The sequence below is a fragment of the Muscardinus avellanarius genome (genome assembly GCF_963383645.1).
Source record: "Muscardinus avellanarius genome assembly, chromosome: 15".
In the NCBI taxonomy this organism is placed as follows: domain Eukaryota; kingdom Metazoa; phylum Chordata; class Mammalia; order Rodentia; family Gliridae; genus Muscardinus; species Muscardinus avellanarius.
The window spans coordinates 90,139,259-90,158,180 of record NC_137801.1 but is presented as its reverse complement, the minus strand read 5'-3'; the positions used below and the strand labels follow the sequence as shown (position 1 = coordinate 90,158,180).

The following is an 18,922-nucleotide window of genomic DNA, read 5'->3' as shown; positions in this document are numbered from 1 at the left end:
GACGCAGAATTCAAGTTTTGTGTAAGAGAATTGAAGCTCTGTCCTCGGCAACAGTGTAGTCATAGGAAGTCAGTACAAAGTTACAGTGATTGCTCGATAGCTGCCGTGGTAGACAAATAAGAACTTGTGGGTTTGTATTTAGCCTCTGCCAGTTATTAGGTGTGACTTGGACAAATTAAGTTAGTAATGTCTTTTATATATTTTTTCTTATTCATAGAATGAAGATATTTTCTACGCCCGGTACCTGAGGATTAAATGAGTTCGTAAATGTAAGACAATCTGGTGAACCCCTGCTACACTTCGGGCAGCCAATAAGTACTTCTTCGGTGGATCCCCTTGGTTGTGGTGTACTACTTAGAATAAGCCAGGCGGTGCTGAGACACAGCGTGGGCGAAACAGTAACCACGGGAGGTTTTACGTAGCTGTAGTTTCCAAATACAGGGAGTTCTAGATTAAAGAACGTTTTGTTGAGTCTCAGTGTGTGGGTATTTAGTGTATTATAAATCTCAGGGTAGGTTAAATAGAACATTACAAATGAAGAAAGGCCTGTTTTTAATTTTTTTATAACAGCACCAACTGAATAGTTAGTGTAGACCTTTTATAGCAATCTGATTATTTTCCAAATGCAACTCCAGAGGGATATGAGGAGAGGAGGGGTATTCAGTGCTTTTAGCGGCAGTGACATTGCAGGCTGAGTCTCTGCTGCGTAAACTATGCATGAGTCCTAGACCCAGTTGTGGTGCTGTCTCTTGCTTACTATAATAGTGACTTTGAATAGTATTCTTATTTCTCTTGCTCCTCGACTGTTCCTCATATGAGCAGTGATTTTTTTTTAAAGAACAAACTGGATTCTCGTTTTCTTGCTCACAATCCTCCAAAAGTTTGCTGTTACTACAGAATTGAGTCGAGGCCTGTCGAAGCTCACCGTTGGTGTCAGATTGAGGACTCTTCATTGCCCTTGCTTTCCCATGGTTCTTGGGCTGTTCTGCCTAGGATGTTGTCCTTGCTGTTGAGCTGGACCCCCCTTCCTCTAGGTGGTCATGGTCGTTCACACCGTGTGCTGGCCGCTCACATGTCACCCTTGAGGTCATCCCCGACCCTTAAGCCAGCAGCCAGCCTCCTCCTCAGTCACCTTGTTAGTTCTCTCTGTCCCTAGCATCTGTTACTAGGTAATTGACTGTTCCCTGATTTCTGCCATCACACTTGTTTGCTCCTGTTCCCAGCTCAAGGGCAGAGATCCTGCGTGAGTGGCTCACTGCGTAGGACTGAGGAGATCCTGTGTGAGTGGCTCACTGCGTAGGACTGAGGATCCTGTGTGAGTGGCTCACTGCGTAGGACTGTGGAGATCCTGTGAGTGGCTCACTGCGTAGGACTGAGGAGATCCTGTGTGAGTGGCTCACTGCGTAGGACTGTGGAGATCCTGTGAGTGGCTCACTGCATAGGACTGAGGAGATCCTGTGTGAGTGGCTCACTGCGTAGGACTGAGGAGATCCTGTGTGAGTGGCTCACTGCGTAGGACTGAGGAGATCCTGTGTGAGTGGCTCACTGCGTAGGACTGAGGAGATCCTGTGAGTGGCTCACTGCGTAGGACTGAGGAGATCCTGTGTGAGTGGCTCACTGCGTAGGACTGAGGAGATCCTGTGAGTGGCTCACTGCGTAGGACTGAGGAGATCCTGTGAGTGGCTCACTGCGTAGGACTGAGGAGATCCTGTGTGAGTGGCTCACTGCGTAGGACTGAGGAGATCCTGTGTGAGTGGCTCACTGCGTAGGACTGAGGAGATCCTGTGAGTGGCTCACTGCGTAGGACTGAGGAGATCCTGTGTGAGTGGCTCACTGCGTAGGACTGAGGATCCTGTGTGAGTGGCTCACTGCGTAGGACTGAGGAGATCCTGTGAGTGGCTCACTGCGTAGGACTGAGGAGATCCTGTGAGTGGCTCACTGCGTAGGACTGAGGAGATCCTGTGAGTGGCTCACTGCGTAGGACTGAGGAGATCCTGTGAGTGGCTCACTGCGTAGGACTGAGGAGATCCTGTGTGAGTGGCTCACTGCGTAGGACTGAGGAGATCCTGTGTGAGTGGCTCACTGCGTAGGACTGAGGAGATCCTGTGAGTGGCTCACTGCGTAGGACTGAGGAGATCCTGTGAGTGGCTCACTGCGTAGGACTGAGGAGATCCTGTGTGAGTGGCTCACTGCGTAGGACTGAGGAGATCCTGTGAGTGGCTCACTGCGTAGGACTGAGGAGATCCTGTGTGAGTGGCTCACTGCGTAGGACTGAGGAGATCCTGTGTGAGTGGCTCACTGCGTAGGACTGAGGAGATCCTGTGAGTGGCTCACTGCGTAGGACTGAGGAGATCCTGTGTGAGTGGCTCACTGCGTAGGACTGAGGAGATCCTGTGTGAGTGGCTCACTGCGTAGGACTGAGGAGATCCTGTGAGTGGCTCACTGCGTAGGACTGAGGAGATCCTGTGTGAGTGGCTCACTGCGTAGGACTGAGGAGATCCTGTGAGTGGCTCACTGCGTAGGACTGAGGAGATCCTGTGTGAGTGGCTCACTGCGTAGGACTGAGGAGATCCTGTGAGTGGCTCACTGCATAGGACTGAGGAGATCCTGTGAGTGGCTCACTGCGTAGGACTGAGGAGATCCTGTGAGTGGCTCACTGCGTAGGACTGAGGAGATCCTGTGAGTGGCTCACTGCGTAGGACTGAGGAGATCCTGTGAGTGGCTCACTGCGTAGGACTGAGGAGATCCTGTGAGTGGCTCACTGCGTAGGACTGAGGAGATCCTGTGAGTGGCTCACTGCGTAGGACTGAGGAGATCCTGTGTGAGTGGCTCACTGCGTAGGACTGAGGAGATCCTGTGTGAGTGGCTCACTGCGTAGGACTGAGGAGATCCTGTGAGTGGCTCACTGCGTAGGACTGAGGAGATCCTGTGAGTGGCTCACTGCGTAGGACTGAGGAGATCCTGTGAGTGGCTCACTGCGTAGGACTGAGGAGATCCTGTGTGAGTGGCTCACTGCGTAGGACTGAGGAGATCCTGTGAGTGGCTCACTGCGTAGGACTGAGGAGATCCTGTGAGTGGCTCACTGCGTAGGACTGAGGAGATCCTGTGAGTGGCTCACTGCGTAGGACTGAGGAGATCCTGTGAGTGGCTCACTGCGTAGGACTGAGGAGATCCTGTGTGAGTGGCTCACTGCGTAGGACTGAGGATCCTGTGTGAGTGGCTCACTGCTGAGGACGGTGCTTGGCATGTAGCAGGCTCTTAGCTCCACCTGTGAGTGAATGCATGCATCGTTGATTGGAGCACTAGTTCTGGAATCACACCGCCTGAGTTAAAGCCCCGCTCTTCATCTGCTGACTGTCTAGGTGGCCCGGGCGGCCCTGCTTGGTGCTTCAGTGAGCTCATCTGGAGGGCTAGTCACACTGCCTGCCTCAGGATCACAGCAGTGCATGCAGAGTGCTTAGGTCAGGGGTAGCTTATATTCTTAAAAGCCCATTTGAAATTAGAGTATTGTCTTTTCTGTGTGTTGGCATGAGATTCAGGTAAAGTCATTGATTCTTACATTACTTATTATTGGCTACCAAAATCTTTGGAATTCTTTTTTTTTAATAAGTAGATTTTGTGTATGTCTAGAGCAAATGAAAGAGTTACCTGCTGAGCATGATGACTATATCTGGTTTCCTGTTTAAGCCAGTTTGCATTCTTCATTTGTGGGAGAATCTCAGTGATGGCCTCAGCAGCCACCCTCCCCACCGGAGGCCTTCATGCATTTCCTGTTAAGGTTCCCTGGAGATGGACTGGTGCTGGACCTCCCTGTCCGCAGACAGGGATGTCCTGGAAGACCTGGTCAGAGCAGCGTCTGTAGTGTTTCGGGTGGAGGAGATGCTCTGTCTTTCCTGGGTTGAATTCCAGCCTTCTCATTGTGCTGCCCAGGTCGTACTCGGTCTTGACTGAGCTTAAAGCAGCCTCACTGTACTCTATACTTCTACCTTTCTTTTCAGAGCGTGATTATTTTTTCCTTTTGTATTTACAGAAATAGGAAAGTATTGGAGACAGTGACTTTGTAATAATAGATACTCTGAGCTAATGCAACTTGTTATTCTGATAAACCAAGAGTCTTCTGCCCTAGGCATTTATACTCGCATGATACCAGTTATGTTTACTTAGTCCTCTTGTCCTTAGTAACATGCCAGATTGTAGTCATGTGTTTGATTTCTCAGTCTGAACTTCAAGAATAGGATTCAAAACTTTTGGCCCTAAATCTAAAATAAAAAAATAAATGCTGCTTGTTTGTGTAATATTTGTTCAGAATTTAGTCCTTTGTTTATATTGCAGTTAGCAATTATGCTTTCTCAAGCAGGAAGATTGGACGGTTTGAGAATCCTTTAAAGGCTACTTTGGTCCCATGGTTTTAGGCTCGAATTAAAGATTAGATAAGAGCCAGCTGTGGTGGTGTGTGTCTGTGATCCCAGTGCTGGGAGGCCAAGACAGGAGGACTGACAGTTCGGCCAGCCTCAGCAACTTAGCAAGGCTCTCTGCAACTCAGTGAGACCCCGTTTTAAGTAAAAAATAAGATAGAGCTGGGGATGTAGTTTAAAGGCTGAATGCCAACTGAGTTATCCCCTGATACCCCCCAAATAAAAAAAGATTAAGTAGGGACAGGCCAGAAAAAAAGTTGACTGTGATGTGAGCAGTTTCTGTTGGACTCGGTATCTGAGATCCAAAGCGTTGCTTACTGTGCCCGTCATCCTGATCAAGCCCAAGACTTCAGAGGAGCCTCTTGGAGGTTCAGTCATATAATGACCACATACTCTTTATTAATTAGAGTGCACTCAGTGCATTCTGTCTTTTAGGTGTTAGTTTGCATTATGGAGGTAAAATGATAATTTAGATTCTTAGTCCCTTTAAATGCTTTTTGTGAGTTCAGAATTTTACTTTTTTTTTTGTAGTACTGGGGCTAGAACCCAGGGTTATTCTACTGCTAAGCTACACCCCAGCCCTATTTTTATTTTTATTTTTGAAACAGGACCTTGGTTGATGAGAATCTCATTACTTGCTGAAGCTGTCCTCAAATCTGTGATCTTCCTGTCTCAGCCTTCTGATTGCAGATTTGTGGCCAGCCTCAGCAACTTAGCAAGATTCTCGGCATCTTAGTGAGACCCTGTTTCAAAGTAAAAATAAAAGGGGATTGAGGGTATAGCCCAGTGGTAGAGCAGCCCTATGCTCAGTCCTTAGTCACACACACACACACACACACACACACACACACAGTGCTTTCACAGTTCTTCTCATTTACTTCTGCAGTGTATTCTCCTTCATAGCTGCTGTGTGGTTCTGGAACCAGCTACCCAGAATTCCGTTGGGCGTCATTGCTAAGGCATAGGCCACAGGACTCCCCACCTCAGACATCAGCCCTGCACTCCAGGGCCTCCAGGCCACCCACACTTCTGAGCAGCTGACTTTAGCTCTGGAGTCACCACGACTTCCAGAGGTTTGCTGTTTGCTAGAACAGCCCAGCACTCAAGAACGTGCTCTTCTTGGAATTAGAGATTTATTTAAAGGATACAAACCTGCTGCCTCCCTGTCTCGGCCTCCCGAGTTACTGGTATTGCAGTCCTGTGTCGCCAGGCCTGACCGTACTTGAGTTTATTTTTGCTGTGCTGGGCATTCTACCTCCTAGCTACACTCCAGCCATTTATTTTTACTTATTTATTTATTTATTTTTAATTTTTTTTGGGTGGTACTGGGGTTCCTGGAAGCCCTTCTACCTCCGGGCTACACTCCCAGACCTATTTTTGCATTTTTATTTGGAAACAGGGTCTCCTAAGCCAGCGCGTGCGGCTGGCCTGCGCGGTCCTCCTGTCCCCGCCTCCCAAGGCGGGGATGACGAGCGTGCCCACCACGCCGGCTCACTCCAGCCACTTAAAAATGTCTTACTAGATTGCGGAGAGTCTCACTGTTGCCGAGGCTGTCCTCAAACCTTCGATCCTCTTATCTCAGCCTCCCAAGTGCTGAGATAACTGGCGTGTGCCACCCTGCCTGGCTTGAGTGTGTTTGTATAAATGGATTGCTTTTTGTTGGGAATTTATAACATTTTCTTTTGTTGACACAATAGAACTTAAAACCTGCAGTGAAACTCACTTGAGTCAAATGTCCTCTAAGTTTTGTTACAGGTTGGATTATAAGCTATGCTTTTAGCTATTTTAAAAGCTAAATAAATTTGTGGAAGGTTTGATTTTGGTATTCTGAATTTGGAATTATTCATTACTTTTCACTACTTGATCTAGGGAATTATTCACTACTATTAAGTGAAACAAAAACTAAATCTATGAGTAAGGTTTTGTGGGTGGGTGGGAAATGTTAAAGATCTCTTTGCCCTTAGAATTGCAGAATGTTTTAGCAGTAGTTTAATTGCTCTCTTGAATTAGCGCTTGGGAAGAAGTTACTAACATTGTTCAGGTTTATGAGTTTGGGGTAAATACTCATTTCTTGTTGTTTACATACAGTTGAAAATCTTATTTTTGATTTTCACTTAAATTCTTTTAGAATTCCTAGTTTCAGAAATAAAATGTTAGTCTAGCATACTAAATAAAACTGTTACTGTTAGACTTTTATTGTCTTTAAGATGCAGCATTTTTCTTATGTCCTATTTTTAAAACTTCTGGTTTCTGTTTAAAAATATATGCCTGACGTGGTGCACCTTGTAATTCCAACATTTGGGAGGTGGAGACCAGAGGATCGTGGTTCACCCACAGCCTCAGCTGCCTAGCGAGGCCCTCTGCAACTCAGTGAGACCCTGTTTCAAAAAAGAAGACAAAAAATAGGCTGGGAGTGTAGCTCAGAGGTAGAATGCCTTTGCAGTACTCTCAGTACTGCAAAAAAAAAGTGTGTGTGTGTATGATAAGGCTGGGCACAGTGGTACGTGCCGATAATTCCACTACTTGGGAGACTTAAGACAGGAGGATCTCAGGTGCAAGGCCAGCCTCAGCAGTTTAGCAAGGCCCCCTGCAACTTAATGAGACCCTGTTTCAAAATAAGAAATAAATAAAATAGGGCTGGAGGTGTAGCTCAGAGGTTAAATGCGATCCTCCTATCTCAGCCTCCCAAGCGCTGGGATTATAGGCATGTGCCACCATGCCTGGCTGAGTTGTGTTTCTAATGTTACATTTTAGGAGTTTTTATAATAGACTGTATTAATCCCACATTGTGTATCTGACTTGCAAATATTTTCTAGTCTGTAGACTGCCTTCTCGTTACTGTGTCCTTTCTATTTTCTTCTTTTTTGTGGTACTGGAGATTGAACCCAGGGCCAGACACATTAGGCAAACGCTCTACCTGGAGGCACTGTTGAACCCTTTGACGCACAGAGAGGTTTCAGGCCGTTTGTATGTGGTGTGGGGAGGTCCTGGGGATTGAACCTAGGTGAGGTTCTACCTCTGACCTGTACCCCAGCTTTTTTTGTTTTGAAACCAGGTTCTTGCTAAGTCACCATATGCTGGTGTGAACCTGCAATCTTCCTATCAGCCTCTCAAGTACAAGGGTTGTAGGTGTGGGCCGCCACATCCAACTAGTTTTAAAATTGTCCGTGTATGTATATGTGTGTAGTCCTGGAGATTGGGCATTCTATCTCCAAGATACACTCCTGGCCCTTTTTTATTTTGAAACAGGTCTTACTAAATAACTGAGGCTAGCCTCGAACCTGTAATCCTCCTGTCTCAGCCTTGTGGACCACCACACCCAGCTTAGGTTTAAATCTTAATATAGAACAAGTTGTGTACTTTTTATTTTGTTTTGTCTATGCTCTTAGTATTTATTTATTTGTTTTTTTGCGGGTCTGGGGTGGAACCCAGGGGCATTCAACCTCCGAGATAATCCCCTGCCCTATTTTTTATTTTTTATTTTGAAACCGGGTCTCACTAAGTTGCTGAGAGCCTCGCTAAGTAGCTGAGGCTGTCCGCGAACCGCGATCCTCCAGGTCTCAGCCTCCCAAATGCTGGGATTACAAGCGTGCGCCACCATTCTCGGCTCTATGCTCTTAGTATTTAAATCCAAGAAATCATTGCTAAATCTAATGTCTTGAAGCTTTTACCTGTGTTTTCTAATAGGAGTTTTATGGTTTCCGCTTCGTTTTGAGTTAATTTTTACATATGGGACTTCTTTGGCATCTGACACTCAGTTTTCCTACGTCGTTTATTGAGAGGATTGTTGCTTTCCAGTTGGATGGTCATAGAAAGGTCCTTTTAAATACAGATATCCTTGGATTGGGTCATGCCCCAGCTCCCTGGCTGTCCATGAATACCCTAGCAGAGAGCTGAGAGCCATCTAAGTGAAAGCCACAAAGACGGGAAGAAAGGTGCTGAGCAGAGGCGGGCCCAGGCAGGCGGTCCCCTCCACCTGCGTAGAGGTGGGGGTACAGGCTGCTTGCTTTGCGTTTGTGCTCAGCCACGGATTGTGGTGTGCCACGTGCAACGTGCATGTGTGTGTGAGGACTACTGGAGATTGAACCCAGTGGTCCAAGAGGACTGGGTCACTGAGCCATACCTCAGCCTTTTTTTTTTTTTTTTTTTAATTTTGAAACAGGGTCATACTATATTGCTGAGGCTGACCTCAAACTTGCAATCCTCCTGTCTCAGCCTTCCAAGTACCAGGATACAGGTATAGGCCACCAGCCCCAGCTAAATACTTATTATATAACTATTAAATGAAGCTATGATAACAACATACATTTATATATGATGGTACTAATGACACTGATTAAAAGCCACTTAAAGGCAGTTTTATTTATTAGTAGACTTTAGAATTACAGAGATGTAGTCAGTAGATTATACTGATGAAAGTTTATTTGGGCATTTTCTGTGTGTAGGGGAAGTTTTGTTAGTATGATGAGTTATTTAGACTTAGACTGTCGGTAATTGTTCAGTAAATGGATAACATACCGCTTTTGCATGAAAGTGCTTTCCTGGTGGTGACCTTCATTCCCTGGTAGATCCTAAAACCTTCCTAAGAAGGCGGAGTGCAGCCCTTTGCAGTGGGATTCGACCAGCCTCTTAACATGCACACTGAAAGTCCAGAATGAACTGATAGCATTGTGTTCCAGCTAGAGACGAACTGAAGTTAGGAAAAAGCAAGCACAATTCATCTGGTGTGTTTTACTTTTTTTTTTTTTTCTGGTACGGAGGGTGGAACCCAGGGGCTTTTCTACCTCTGGGCTATACTCCAGACCTACTGTATATTTTATTTGGAAACAGGGTCTCACTCAGAAGCTGAGGCTGGCTTCGAACCTGTGCGATCCTCCTGTCTCAGCTTCCGGAGTGCAGGGATTACTAGTGTGCGCCACCACGCCTGACTCAATCTGATGTATTTTAGAGAATCGGTTCCTCAAGAGACTCTTCCTGGAGTGGAGAGTGTAGGGAACGTGGGGGAGCCTTGATCGGCGGCCTTGTGAGTCCTGGTGCGTCCTGGACAGCTGTCCTTGAGCTTGCCTGGCCTGCCTGTTGACGCAGGGCGTGGCTGTGCTGGCAGTTGCTAATTTGGTTGGTCTTTACATTTTTATTATTTGGATATTTAGCATACAGTTATAGCTTCTCGGTGATGAGTTTCGGTTCATGAGCCTTTCTTTCACGCCTTTTAAAAAGTCATATATGCAAAGAGCCAAGAAATATTTAGACTTTTTAAAAGTAAGAGCTTTTTCTTGGAGAATAGTCTTACTCAGATCCCAAATCCAGAATGGACTGTCAGAGTAGTCTGCTAAGACGAGGAGGATTCAGAGGAAGTTGGCTTGCTTGCCTTCCTCCCTCCATGTCCACTCCGCTCCCGTGTGCCCGTGACAGTCTGCCGAGCACTAACCGGCCACGTGTTTGCTGGGTGAGGAGATGTCGGGCTCTCTGCCGCTGGGCTCATCCTGCGTCATAGACACTGGGTTCGTCCGTTACTTTGGGCTGTCACTTTTCCCAAAGTTGGTCAAGCACTGTGGAATTAGCTCAGGAACCCAGTCTGCGAGAGGTTGCTCTGAAGCAGGAAGATGTATGCTTTTACTTACAAGTTAGCTTGATGATTGGCTGGCTTGTCCACACAGGGTGATCTCTTAGTGAATAGGTTTTAGTAATAATTCACAGAGTTCCTTGGAACCGAGGATGAGAGCAGATGAGTGCATTACTTCCCAGGGGTATTTCTCTCGCGACACCTCATGATTGGGTGCCCTCCTGCCTTTTGGGGAAAGTCCAGCTGGAGAGTCCAGACAGGCCCCTGGGGGCGGGGGGAGCTTCTCCCTGCTCACTGGCAGAGGCAGCAGCAGAGCTGCTTTTAGTTTGTGGTGGTCCTGGCTATCAGAAGCTCGGGCCATACATCAAGAGTGTGAGCGACCTTCAGCACACTTGCTGGGCCTCTGTATGCCGCTCTCAGGGAGGGGACTTGTGAAGGACTCAGTGTTACCTGTCAAGTGGTTCCCACAGTATTTGAATTCTCAGAAATGCTGTTTTAAAATAAGAATGAAGGCTAATAAGATTAAAATTCAGGTGCTTTCAAATGCTGGTGTAATGGATCTCCGTGTATTCGGGACCTATTGCTACCAAGCTTCAGAGCCTAATGTGAGTTTGTTCTTTGACTGCCTCTTGTAATTAAGAGTAGCATTTATCAGTATTTTTTGGTACTAGAGGATTGAACCCAGGGGCTTTCTATCTCCAAGGTACACCACCAGCCCTATTTTTTATTCTTTACTTTGAAACAGGTCTCACTGAGTTGCAAAGGGCCTCACTAAGTGACTGAGACTGTCTGTGAACCGTGATCCTCCTGTCTTAGCCTTCAAAATGCTGGGATTATAAGTGTGCACCACCACGCCCGGCTATCCTTTATTTTCAAACAGAGTCTCACAGTTTCAGAGGGCCTCACTAAGTAGTTGAGGCTGGCCATAAATCTGTGATCCACCTGTCTCAGCCTCCTGAATGCTGGGATTACAAGTGTGTGCCACCACGCCCAGCAGTGGCATTTTATATATAGCAAAGTTTAAATATTTTTGTTACATAATATTTTGAGTATCTTAAAGGAGATGCATGTGGGTCTTAGTGAAGACATCTTTTATTTTTTATCTCCTCGAACATAATAAACTTTTTTTGTGTGTGTGGGTCTGGGGATGAAACCCAGGGGCATTTGACCTCCGAGCTACACCCCCGCCTTATTTTTTATTCTTTATATTGAAACCGGGTCTCACTGAGTTGCAGAGGGCCGCATTAAGTAGCTGAGGCTGTCCGCGAACTGTGATCCTCTGGTCTCAGCCTCCTGAATGCAGGGATTACAAGGGTGCGCCACCACACCTGGCAATAAACATTATTTTAATGTTTATGTTAAATTCAGTATCTGCAGTCTCCAGACCTGTGATTTTTGTTGTTCAGTTGGTTTTCAGATATGTAATCTTATTTCTCTGTGACACACAGATTGTATTTGTAGAATTGATTATAGAAGTATGTCAAATTTGGGATATTGGTATCTTCCTCCCTAGGACATTTACAAGGGCTTCCACTGGGTGTTTTGGGCCGTAGCAGTCCAAGGTCACGACCTTGGTCTACATTCAGAGGTTGAAATAACCTACGGCAGGATTCAGTGTCTGCAAGTTAGTCTGTTTCCTTTAGTTTATCCTGTTCTTCCTTTTAGGGTCTTAATCACAAGCGTGTAGACCTCTATCTTTGGAAGACTCTGGCTCCGGTCCCCATTTTCTGAGCACTGTGTGTGTCAAAAGCATTGTCTAGTCTTTGAGCTGCTCCCCTAGGATTGGCAGTGCTTTCAGGGAGAGCAGTTTGGGGAGGAGAGGTGAGGCGGTAGATCTCTTCTATGGATCTCTGTCCTGTGATTCTTGGCCAGTAGGTTTCACTGTTTGCTAGGCAGTTTTTGTCACTGGCTTTTTTTTTTGTTTTTTTTTACAGTTCTGGGGATGGAACCCAGGGGCATTCTACCTCCAAGTGACACCCCCAACCCTATTTTTTCTTCTTTATTTTGAAACAGAGTCTCACTGAGTTGCAAAGGTCCTCACTAGGTAGTAGCTGAGGCTGTCTGTGAATCGCGATCCTCCTGTCTCAGCCTCCCAAATACTGGGATTGCTAGCGTGCGCCACCACGCCCAGCTTTGCTAGGCAGCTTTCTAAGCACAGTATATAGTACAGCATTCAACTTTGTTCCTGATTTTACTTGAGACCATCAGTGAGGGATTTCTTATTGTTCTTTTACAACAGGAACCAGTAGATCTTAAGCTCTTTAATTGAGCAAATAATTTTTTGTGTGGTACTGAGGATGAAACTCAGAGGCATTCCACCTTTGAGCTACACCCCCCCCCATTCCTAGTTTTTATTCTTTATTTTGAAACAGGGTCTCACTAAGTTGTGGAGGGCCTCACTAAGTAGCTGCTGCTGGGCAAACCCGGATCCTCTTGACTCAGCCTCCCAAATGCTGGGATTACGAGCATGCACACCACACCTGGCTTGAGCAAACAAATTTTAAAATATACTTTATTCTTTGGTTTTCTTTAGCACTTTCATAGTTGCAGTTTGTGAATGTGCCTCCTTGGCCAGAACTCTTAAGCTCTTTACTTGTAAGAACGGGCATATGGATCCAGAGCTTACGTGAAGTCAAGAATTGTGTTAACACATTTCATAGACTCCCTTAATACAAGGGGCAAAGTCCCTGGGGCCAGACAAAGTGACCCTCTAGAATAAAGCAGAAATGTTTACTCTGAAGTAGGTAGGGCGGCTGGGGTTTGGTGACGCCCGCGTTCTTCCTCTCAGTTCCTCGGCCCACCTTCTCTTCTCAGAGCACTTTGCATGTCTCCCTAAGACGTTTTTATTATCTCATCTCTCTCCTGGGACTTTTAAGTCTTTGAGAATTATTTTTTCATATTTTTTAGGTATCTTTTAAGTGTGAACAGTAAGAATACATTAGTAGTATACATGCCAGTAAAGAGAAACCCAAACCTTAGAGTATACCAAGAGCAAGAAAGAAAACATCTCCTAATATGTGTGGCTCCGGTGTTGTGTTTTAAGGTATTAAGTAAAAGATCGTGATACCAGTAATTGACTTTGGTGATGCATAAGGCTCGTATAGCATGTCTTGCGAGCCCCATGCCTGGCCTGCTGACACTTCACGTGAGCCCTCGTCTTGGGGGTTTATGGTGCCGTTGGTTAGGTGCTACCTTGAGACCAGTACCAGACGTGCTTGTTCACCATCAGGGATGAGCTTTCTGCATCACGTGTTCTGGAATGTGTTGCTTTACTCGACTCCCTGAGGGCTCTTTGCAGAATGAGCGTGCTCTAGTGTCCAGTAAGTATGCAGAGTTCAGAGCCAGGGTAGTGGTGCGCGTCTGAAAGACTGGGACAGGAGGGTAGCAGGCTCAAGGCAAGCACAGTGATTTAGCGAGACCCTGTTTCAAAATAAAAGTTAAATTGGGGGTAGGGGCATAGTTTAGAAGTACAGCACTCCTGGCTTCAGTCCTCAGAAATTCCTTTCCTTTCTGGGTGTGGTGGCACACATTTGTAATCTCAGTACTGGGGAGGCTGAGACAGGAGGATCCGGGTTCCCAGCCAGCTTCACTACTTAGTGAGGCCCTCCACAACTTACTGAGACCCTGTTTCAAAATAAAGAATAAAAAATAGGTGTGTGAGCTGGGCGTGGTGGCGCACGCTTGTAATCCCCTCGCTTGGGAGGCTGAGACAGGAGGATCGCACAGGTTCGGAGCCAGCCTCAGCTACTTAGTGAGACCCTGTTTCCAAATAAAGTATAAAATAGGTCTGGGAGTATAGCCCGGAGGAATAAAGCCTCTGGGTTCCACCTCCAGTACCACACACACAAAAAAAAAATAGGTGTGTGGGTGTAGCTTGGAGGTAAAGTACTCCTGGGTTTAATCCCCAGTATTGCAGAAAAATGGAAGAAAAAACCCTCCCCGCCCACCCTCCTGCACGAGCTGGGCCGTTGTAGGTGACTAATGAAGGTAAATGCTGTCCTGCATCCTGTGTCTCTGGCTAATGGTAGCGGCTCAGTAAATGTGGCCGTGCGAAGCCAGGCCTGGTTGTGTTCCATGTAAGTGGGTGTTGGGGTAGTTGCTGAGGACCCCGTGAAGATCTGTCCTACTGAAACTGAAGCACATCCCATCAGGACTGCAGTGTCTTACAAAACTGACATTTCTTTCTCCCCAGTACAGAGGCCCACCATGAGGCGAGGTGGATGGAGGAAGCGAGCCGCAGAAGATGGCTGGCAGAAATGGGTGTGTTTTAGGGAATGCAAATAATTGTTGCTTGTCTAGGTATCTTTCATTCTTGTTCTGATTCATAATGAGGCCTAAGGCATACATTGTCAACCACTGTACTAATTCTGAGTTTTCATAATACATTGAAAACCTAACATTGTTGATGGCCTTAAATTGTTCATACACTTTAACTCTTAACCCTTACTCTCTGGGATTTTACCCTGAGGAAGAAAATAGGTTTGTGTACAGCAATTGAGTGTATGACGACTTTATCTCAGAATTGCTAATGCTACTGAGAAACAGGAAAACCCACCAGTCTCAGTAATAGGATTGGTGAGGTCGGTATGGAGGACAGAATGCTCGTCATTATTCGGTCATGGAAGACGAGCCGTGGCTAAAGCAGTGGTTGCAAAGAGTATTACATGTCACCCTACCTTTGGAGACCTCTGTGCTGTGGCATACAAGCAAAGTTTGAAAATAAATCCCACAATGTTGATAAGGGGCTGTGTTGACTTTTATTTTATTTTTATATCATGTATTTTTAAAGAAATTGTTAGAGTGAGCATGTAATATTTTACTAATCAGCAAAATGAGTGAAGTCATCTTCCTTTTAGAAAAAAGTATGCACCACTTGTAGCCACCTGCGACTTTTATTTAAAGACCTAATCATTCAAAATGATCGAGTTTAATTATTTCAGGGTTCAGGAAAAGAGACTGAATTAATCAATCAGGGTATTTTAAATGATAAACCCCTCCCCTTGGGTGTGGGGATGGAACCCAGGGGCATTCAACCTCTGAGCTACAACCCCACCCTGTTTTTTTATTCTTTATTTTGAAACCGGGTCTCACTGAGTTGCAGAGGCTGCCCACGAACTGCTATCCTCTGGTCTCAGCCTCCCGAATGCTGGATTACAAGCGTGCTCCACCATGTCCAGCTTAAGTGACAGCCTTTTCTATTTCTGAGGTTGGAATTATCTAATGGAAGGTAGTACTACATTGATTAGATCCAGAATTCCCAGAACGGAATCATACATTGCATTCTTATCTTCACATGTAAAGGACTCCTGATTTTGCTGAGTTGCTTCATTTAAGACTTTATATAGAAGATAGCAGTAGCCAGTCAAACCATAGTCACATTTTTTACTGGTTTGAAGTGCTGAGTTATTTAAGTAAGAACAGTATTTTACATTAAATTCATTATGCTTGACCTGCCTTTTCCCTTTTAAAGATGAACATGCCCTCATGCAGTATAGTAAAGCCATTACAAATTGAGTTGACAGGGGAGCACCTGGGCCTGCCTGTTCGCTTTGCCTTGTTCAAGGTTAGGGGTCTTGTTTGATCTCGCCACTCAGAGAGAGGCAGGTCTTTAATTAATTTATTTGTAAAGTAGAAGGTTTTTAGAAGGCTCAAGGGGAAGAAATGCTCACTTCTGTAATGGCTTGCCTTTTCATTGATTCTAGGGTGGGTATATGGCTGCCAAGGTCCAGAAATTGGAGGAGCAGTTCCGAGCAGATGCTGCTGTGCAGAGGGGTGGGGCTTCATCTGCGATTTTCAGCGGAGTTGCCATCTATGTGAACGGATACACAGGTTGAGTACTTTTTAGCTTGTACTTCTTTAGGACTGAGAATGATTGAAGTTTCTGTTTCTAATTGTGGCATATATAAAAATGACTCTTAGATGATAAAAATAGCCAGGCACAGTGGTGCATATTTGTAATCCCAGTACTTGGGAGGCTGAAACAGGAGATTGCAGGTTCATGGCCAGCCTCGACAACTTAGACCCTTTTTCAAAATTAAAAATAGGAGTCAGGTGTGGTGGCACACACTTGTAATCCCAGCATTTGGGAGGCTGAGACAGGAGGATCACAGTTCATGGATAGCCTCAGCTACTTAGTAACTCCTTGCAACTCAGTGAGAACCTATTTCGAAATAAAGAATAAAAATTAAAAAAATAGGGCTGGGGGTGTAACTTGGAAGTAGAATGCCCCTGGGTTCTATTCCCAGCACTGCAAAAATAGATAGATAGATAGATAGATAGATAGATAGATAGGGCTGGGATCTGGCTCAGAGGTAGAATGCCCCTAGGTTTTATCCCCAGCACTGACGTGCATGCACACGTGTGAACACACACACACACACACACACACACACACACACACACACAATTAAAATAAATTCCTTTTGTCACTCCTTTGCACCTCTTTTTAAGTTTTTTTTTGTTTTGTTTTTTTTTTGTTTTTTTGGTGGTACTGGGGGTGGAACCCAGGAGCTTTTCTACCTCCAGGTTATACTCCCAGATCTGCTTTATATTTTTATTTGGAAACAGGGTCTCACTAAGTAGCTGAGGCTGGCTCCGAACCTGTGCAATCCTCCTGTCTCAGCCTCCCAAGCGCTAGGATTACAAGTGTGCACCACCACGCCCGGCTCTTTTTTTTTTTTTTTTTGTTGAAAGTGTTGAAAAACAGCAGATGTAGACAGTTCTAGTGGAGGGCTGTGGGTGGGGTGGGCTGCTTTGAGGGAGGGAGTCTCAGGCTGTGCATTTATTTATTCCTTGGGGTGCTGGGGATGGAACCCAGGGGCATTCTACTTCCAGGCTACGCTCTCCTGCCCTGTTTTACTTCAAAACAGGGTCTCGCTAAATTGCTGAGAGCCTCTCTTAAGTTTCGGATGCTGTCCTCATAACCTACAATCGTGTCTCAGCCTGCCAAGTACTGGGATTACAGACATGTGCCACCATGCCTGGTTAAGGGCCATTTCTTGCTATTGATAGAAAACTTTTATTTAAGCACATTAAACAAACAATTTGCTGTTTAAAATTTTACTAGAACTTTAGCAAGGTGTGGTGGTATATTCCTATAATCCTAGTACTTGGGAGTCTGAGACAGTAGGAACATAAGTTTAAGGCCACCCTGAGCACCTTTGTGAGACCCTGTTTGAATTAAAAAATAAAGTAGGGCAGGAGTGTTAGCTCAGAGGCAGGATATCCATCCCCTGGATCCAAACCCCAGTACCACCAGAAGCAGCAAATCAGTAGAACTTTAGGGAAGTAACTCTTTGGCACAGTTCTCTTAAGGAAAGTCTCCTGTTAGCTGGGCACAGTGGCTTATGCCTATAATCCTAGTGCACCAGAGGACAGGACGGGAGGAGCAGATGTTCCTGGCCGGTGCATGGTGACGGCGTGAGACCGTGTGTCGGAATAAAAAGGGGTTGGACCGTAGTGCGAGGTTCTGTCCCCCATACACCACCCACACCTTTGTTGCTTCCAGGAGCAGAGGGATCCACCCCTCCTGAGCCAGAGCTGTGTGTTCGCAGCTGGTCAAGTCCCCAGGGCTTGCTGAGTTCAGGGACACTACTCCTTAAAGGGCCTTCCCTAGAATGTCAGTGGTAACTGCAGGTAATGATTTTGCTTCCTAGAGTATCATCTTTCTCATATTCTAATTTATTTACTTACAAGTAATATGTTCAAGGAGGGTGTATAATGGGGTTTGGGGCTGTTCATGTATCTGCTAATGATCTGAATTGGTCTAGTCTGGTTACCTTGAAGAGGATTGTGTGTACTGTGAAAGCTGGATGGCCATTGCTCCTCAAAGCTCTTGGCTCTGACAGGTCAGGAGTGCGTAGACAGGAGGTAACTTTCCCTCCACGTAGCTTTCTGTGAGTTTTCTTCTGTTCTTATTCCTTGCCAGTAAGCAAGGACATTCTTGAAGGAAGCCTTGGGGTTCCTGGGGGGAGGACAGGCACTCCTCTCTGCTCCCGGGGAGCACAGCCTCACTGTGGGTGATCCCCCTGCTCCCAGAGACCATGGCCTCAGTGCGGGTGATCCCCCTGCTCCCGGGGAGCATGGCCTCACTGCGGGTACTCCTCTCTGCTTCCTCCCCTGGGGTGAAAGCTGGTGGCAAAGGCCCCACCAGCCGTAAGCCTTTCTGTGGAAGCCCTTCCCTCAGCTGGTCTGACCCCAGGGCAGCCTCTGAGGTCTCACTGCCTGAGCACATGCCAGGAATCAGGCTCTCAGCCATAGGCTAGTGGTGACAGGCTGGAGGCCAGGTCTTGGCGCTTGCTGAGATTTCTCGTGGCCTCTGCTTCACAAGCGCGTGCCGTGCGGAAGGGTGTGAAGAGTTGAGGTCCTGGTGCTCTGGAGGGCTAGCTCCAGGCACAGACTGCTTGGCAGCATTGAGGAACACGAGAGCTAGGCAGGCACGGCACCTGCCCTCAGGGCTTGGGTGGGAGGCGGTGGCCAGTAGAGCTAAACAAGTGGAGAGGGCGTCTCAGTGGTCAGCGCCGGGAAGAGTGGACGGCAGACTGCGGGCGCACGGGTCCTGCCACAGTGTCTCAGCAGTGTTCGGTGTCATGTGCATTTCATGATTCTGGATACTGTCTCCAAATGTGGAGTTAACCTCACAAAGTATTATGCAGATTTTCATAGTTATTTAGAACTTTTGTTACGAGAGTGTGTTTTCCAGGCAGAAATACTATTGAGGTGTGTGTGTGGTGTGCTGGGTATTGAACCCAGGGTTTCCTGCATGCTAGGCACCTGTTCACCTCAGTATATCTCTGGCCCCCGTTAAAAAAAAAAAACTTAAAAGGTCAAAGTAAGAGCATCCACAGCTTCGATGTATTCCAGGATGTCCACATGAGGCTGATGGGCCGGTCCCTAGCTCTGTTCATAGTTCACCTTGGCAATCATGTTTCTGAGTGTAAAGCTA

The 18,922-nt window shown here is 46.3% G+C and overlaps 1 protein-coding gene across 2 annotated transcripts in view; it reads left to right on the top strand.

The window, feature by feature from the left end:
- Nucleotides 1-14,184: 14,184 nt before the first annotated feature.
- REV1 (REV1 DNA directed polymerase) overlaps nucleotides 14,185-18,922 on the top strand; it is a gene marked incomplete at both ends in the record, with an annotated part of 52,424 nt that continues 47,686 nt past the window's right edge. For both annotated transcript variants that reach the window (XM_080711525.1, XM_080711524.1), the window contains 2 exons: nucleotides 14,185-14,238; nucleotides 15,681-15,807. In XM_080711525.1, coding sequence (XP_080567651.1) covers nucleotides 14,185-14,238; nucleotides 15,681-15,807 — 181 coding nt within the window. The remainder of the gene's footprint in view (nucleotides 14,239-15,680; nucleotides 15,808-18,922) is intronic.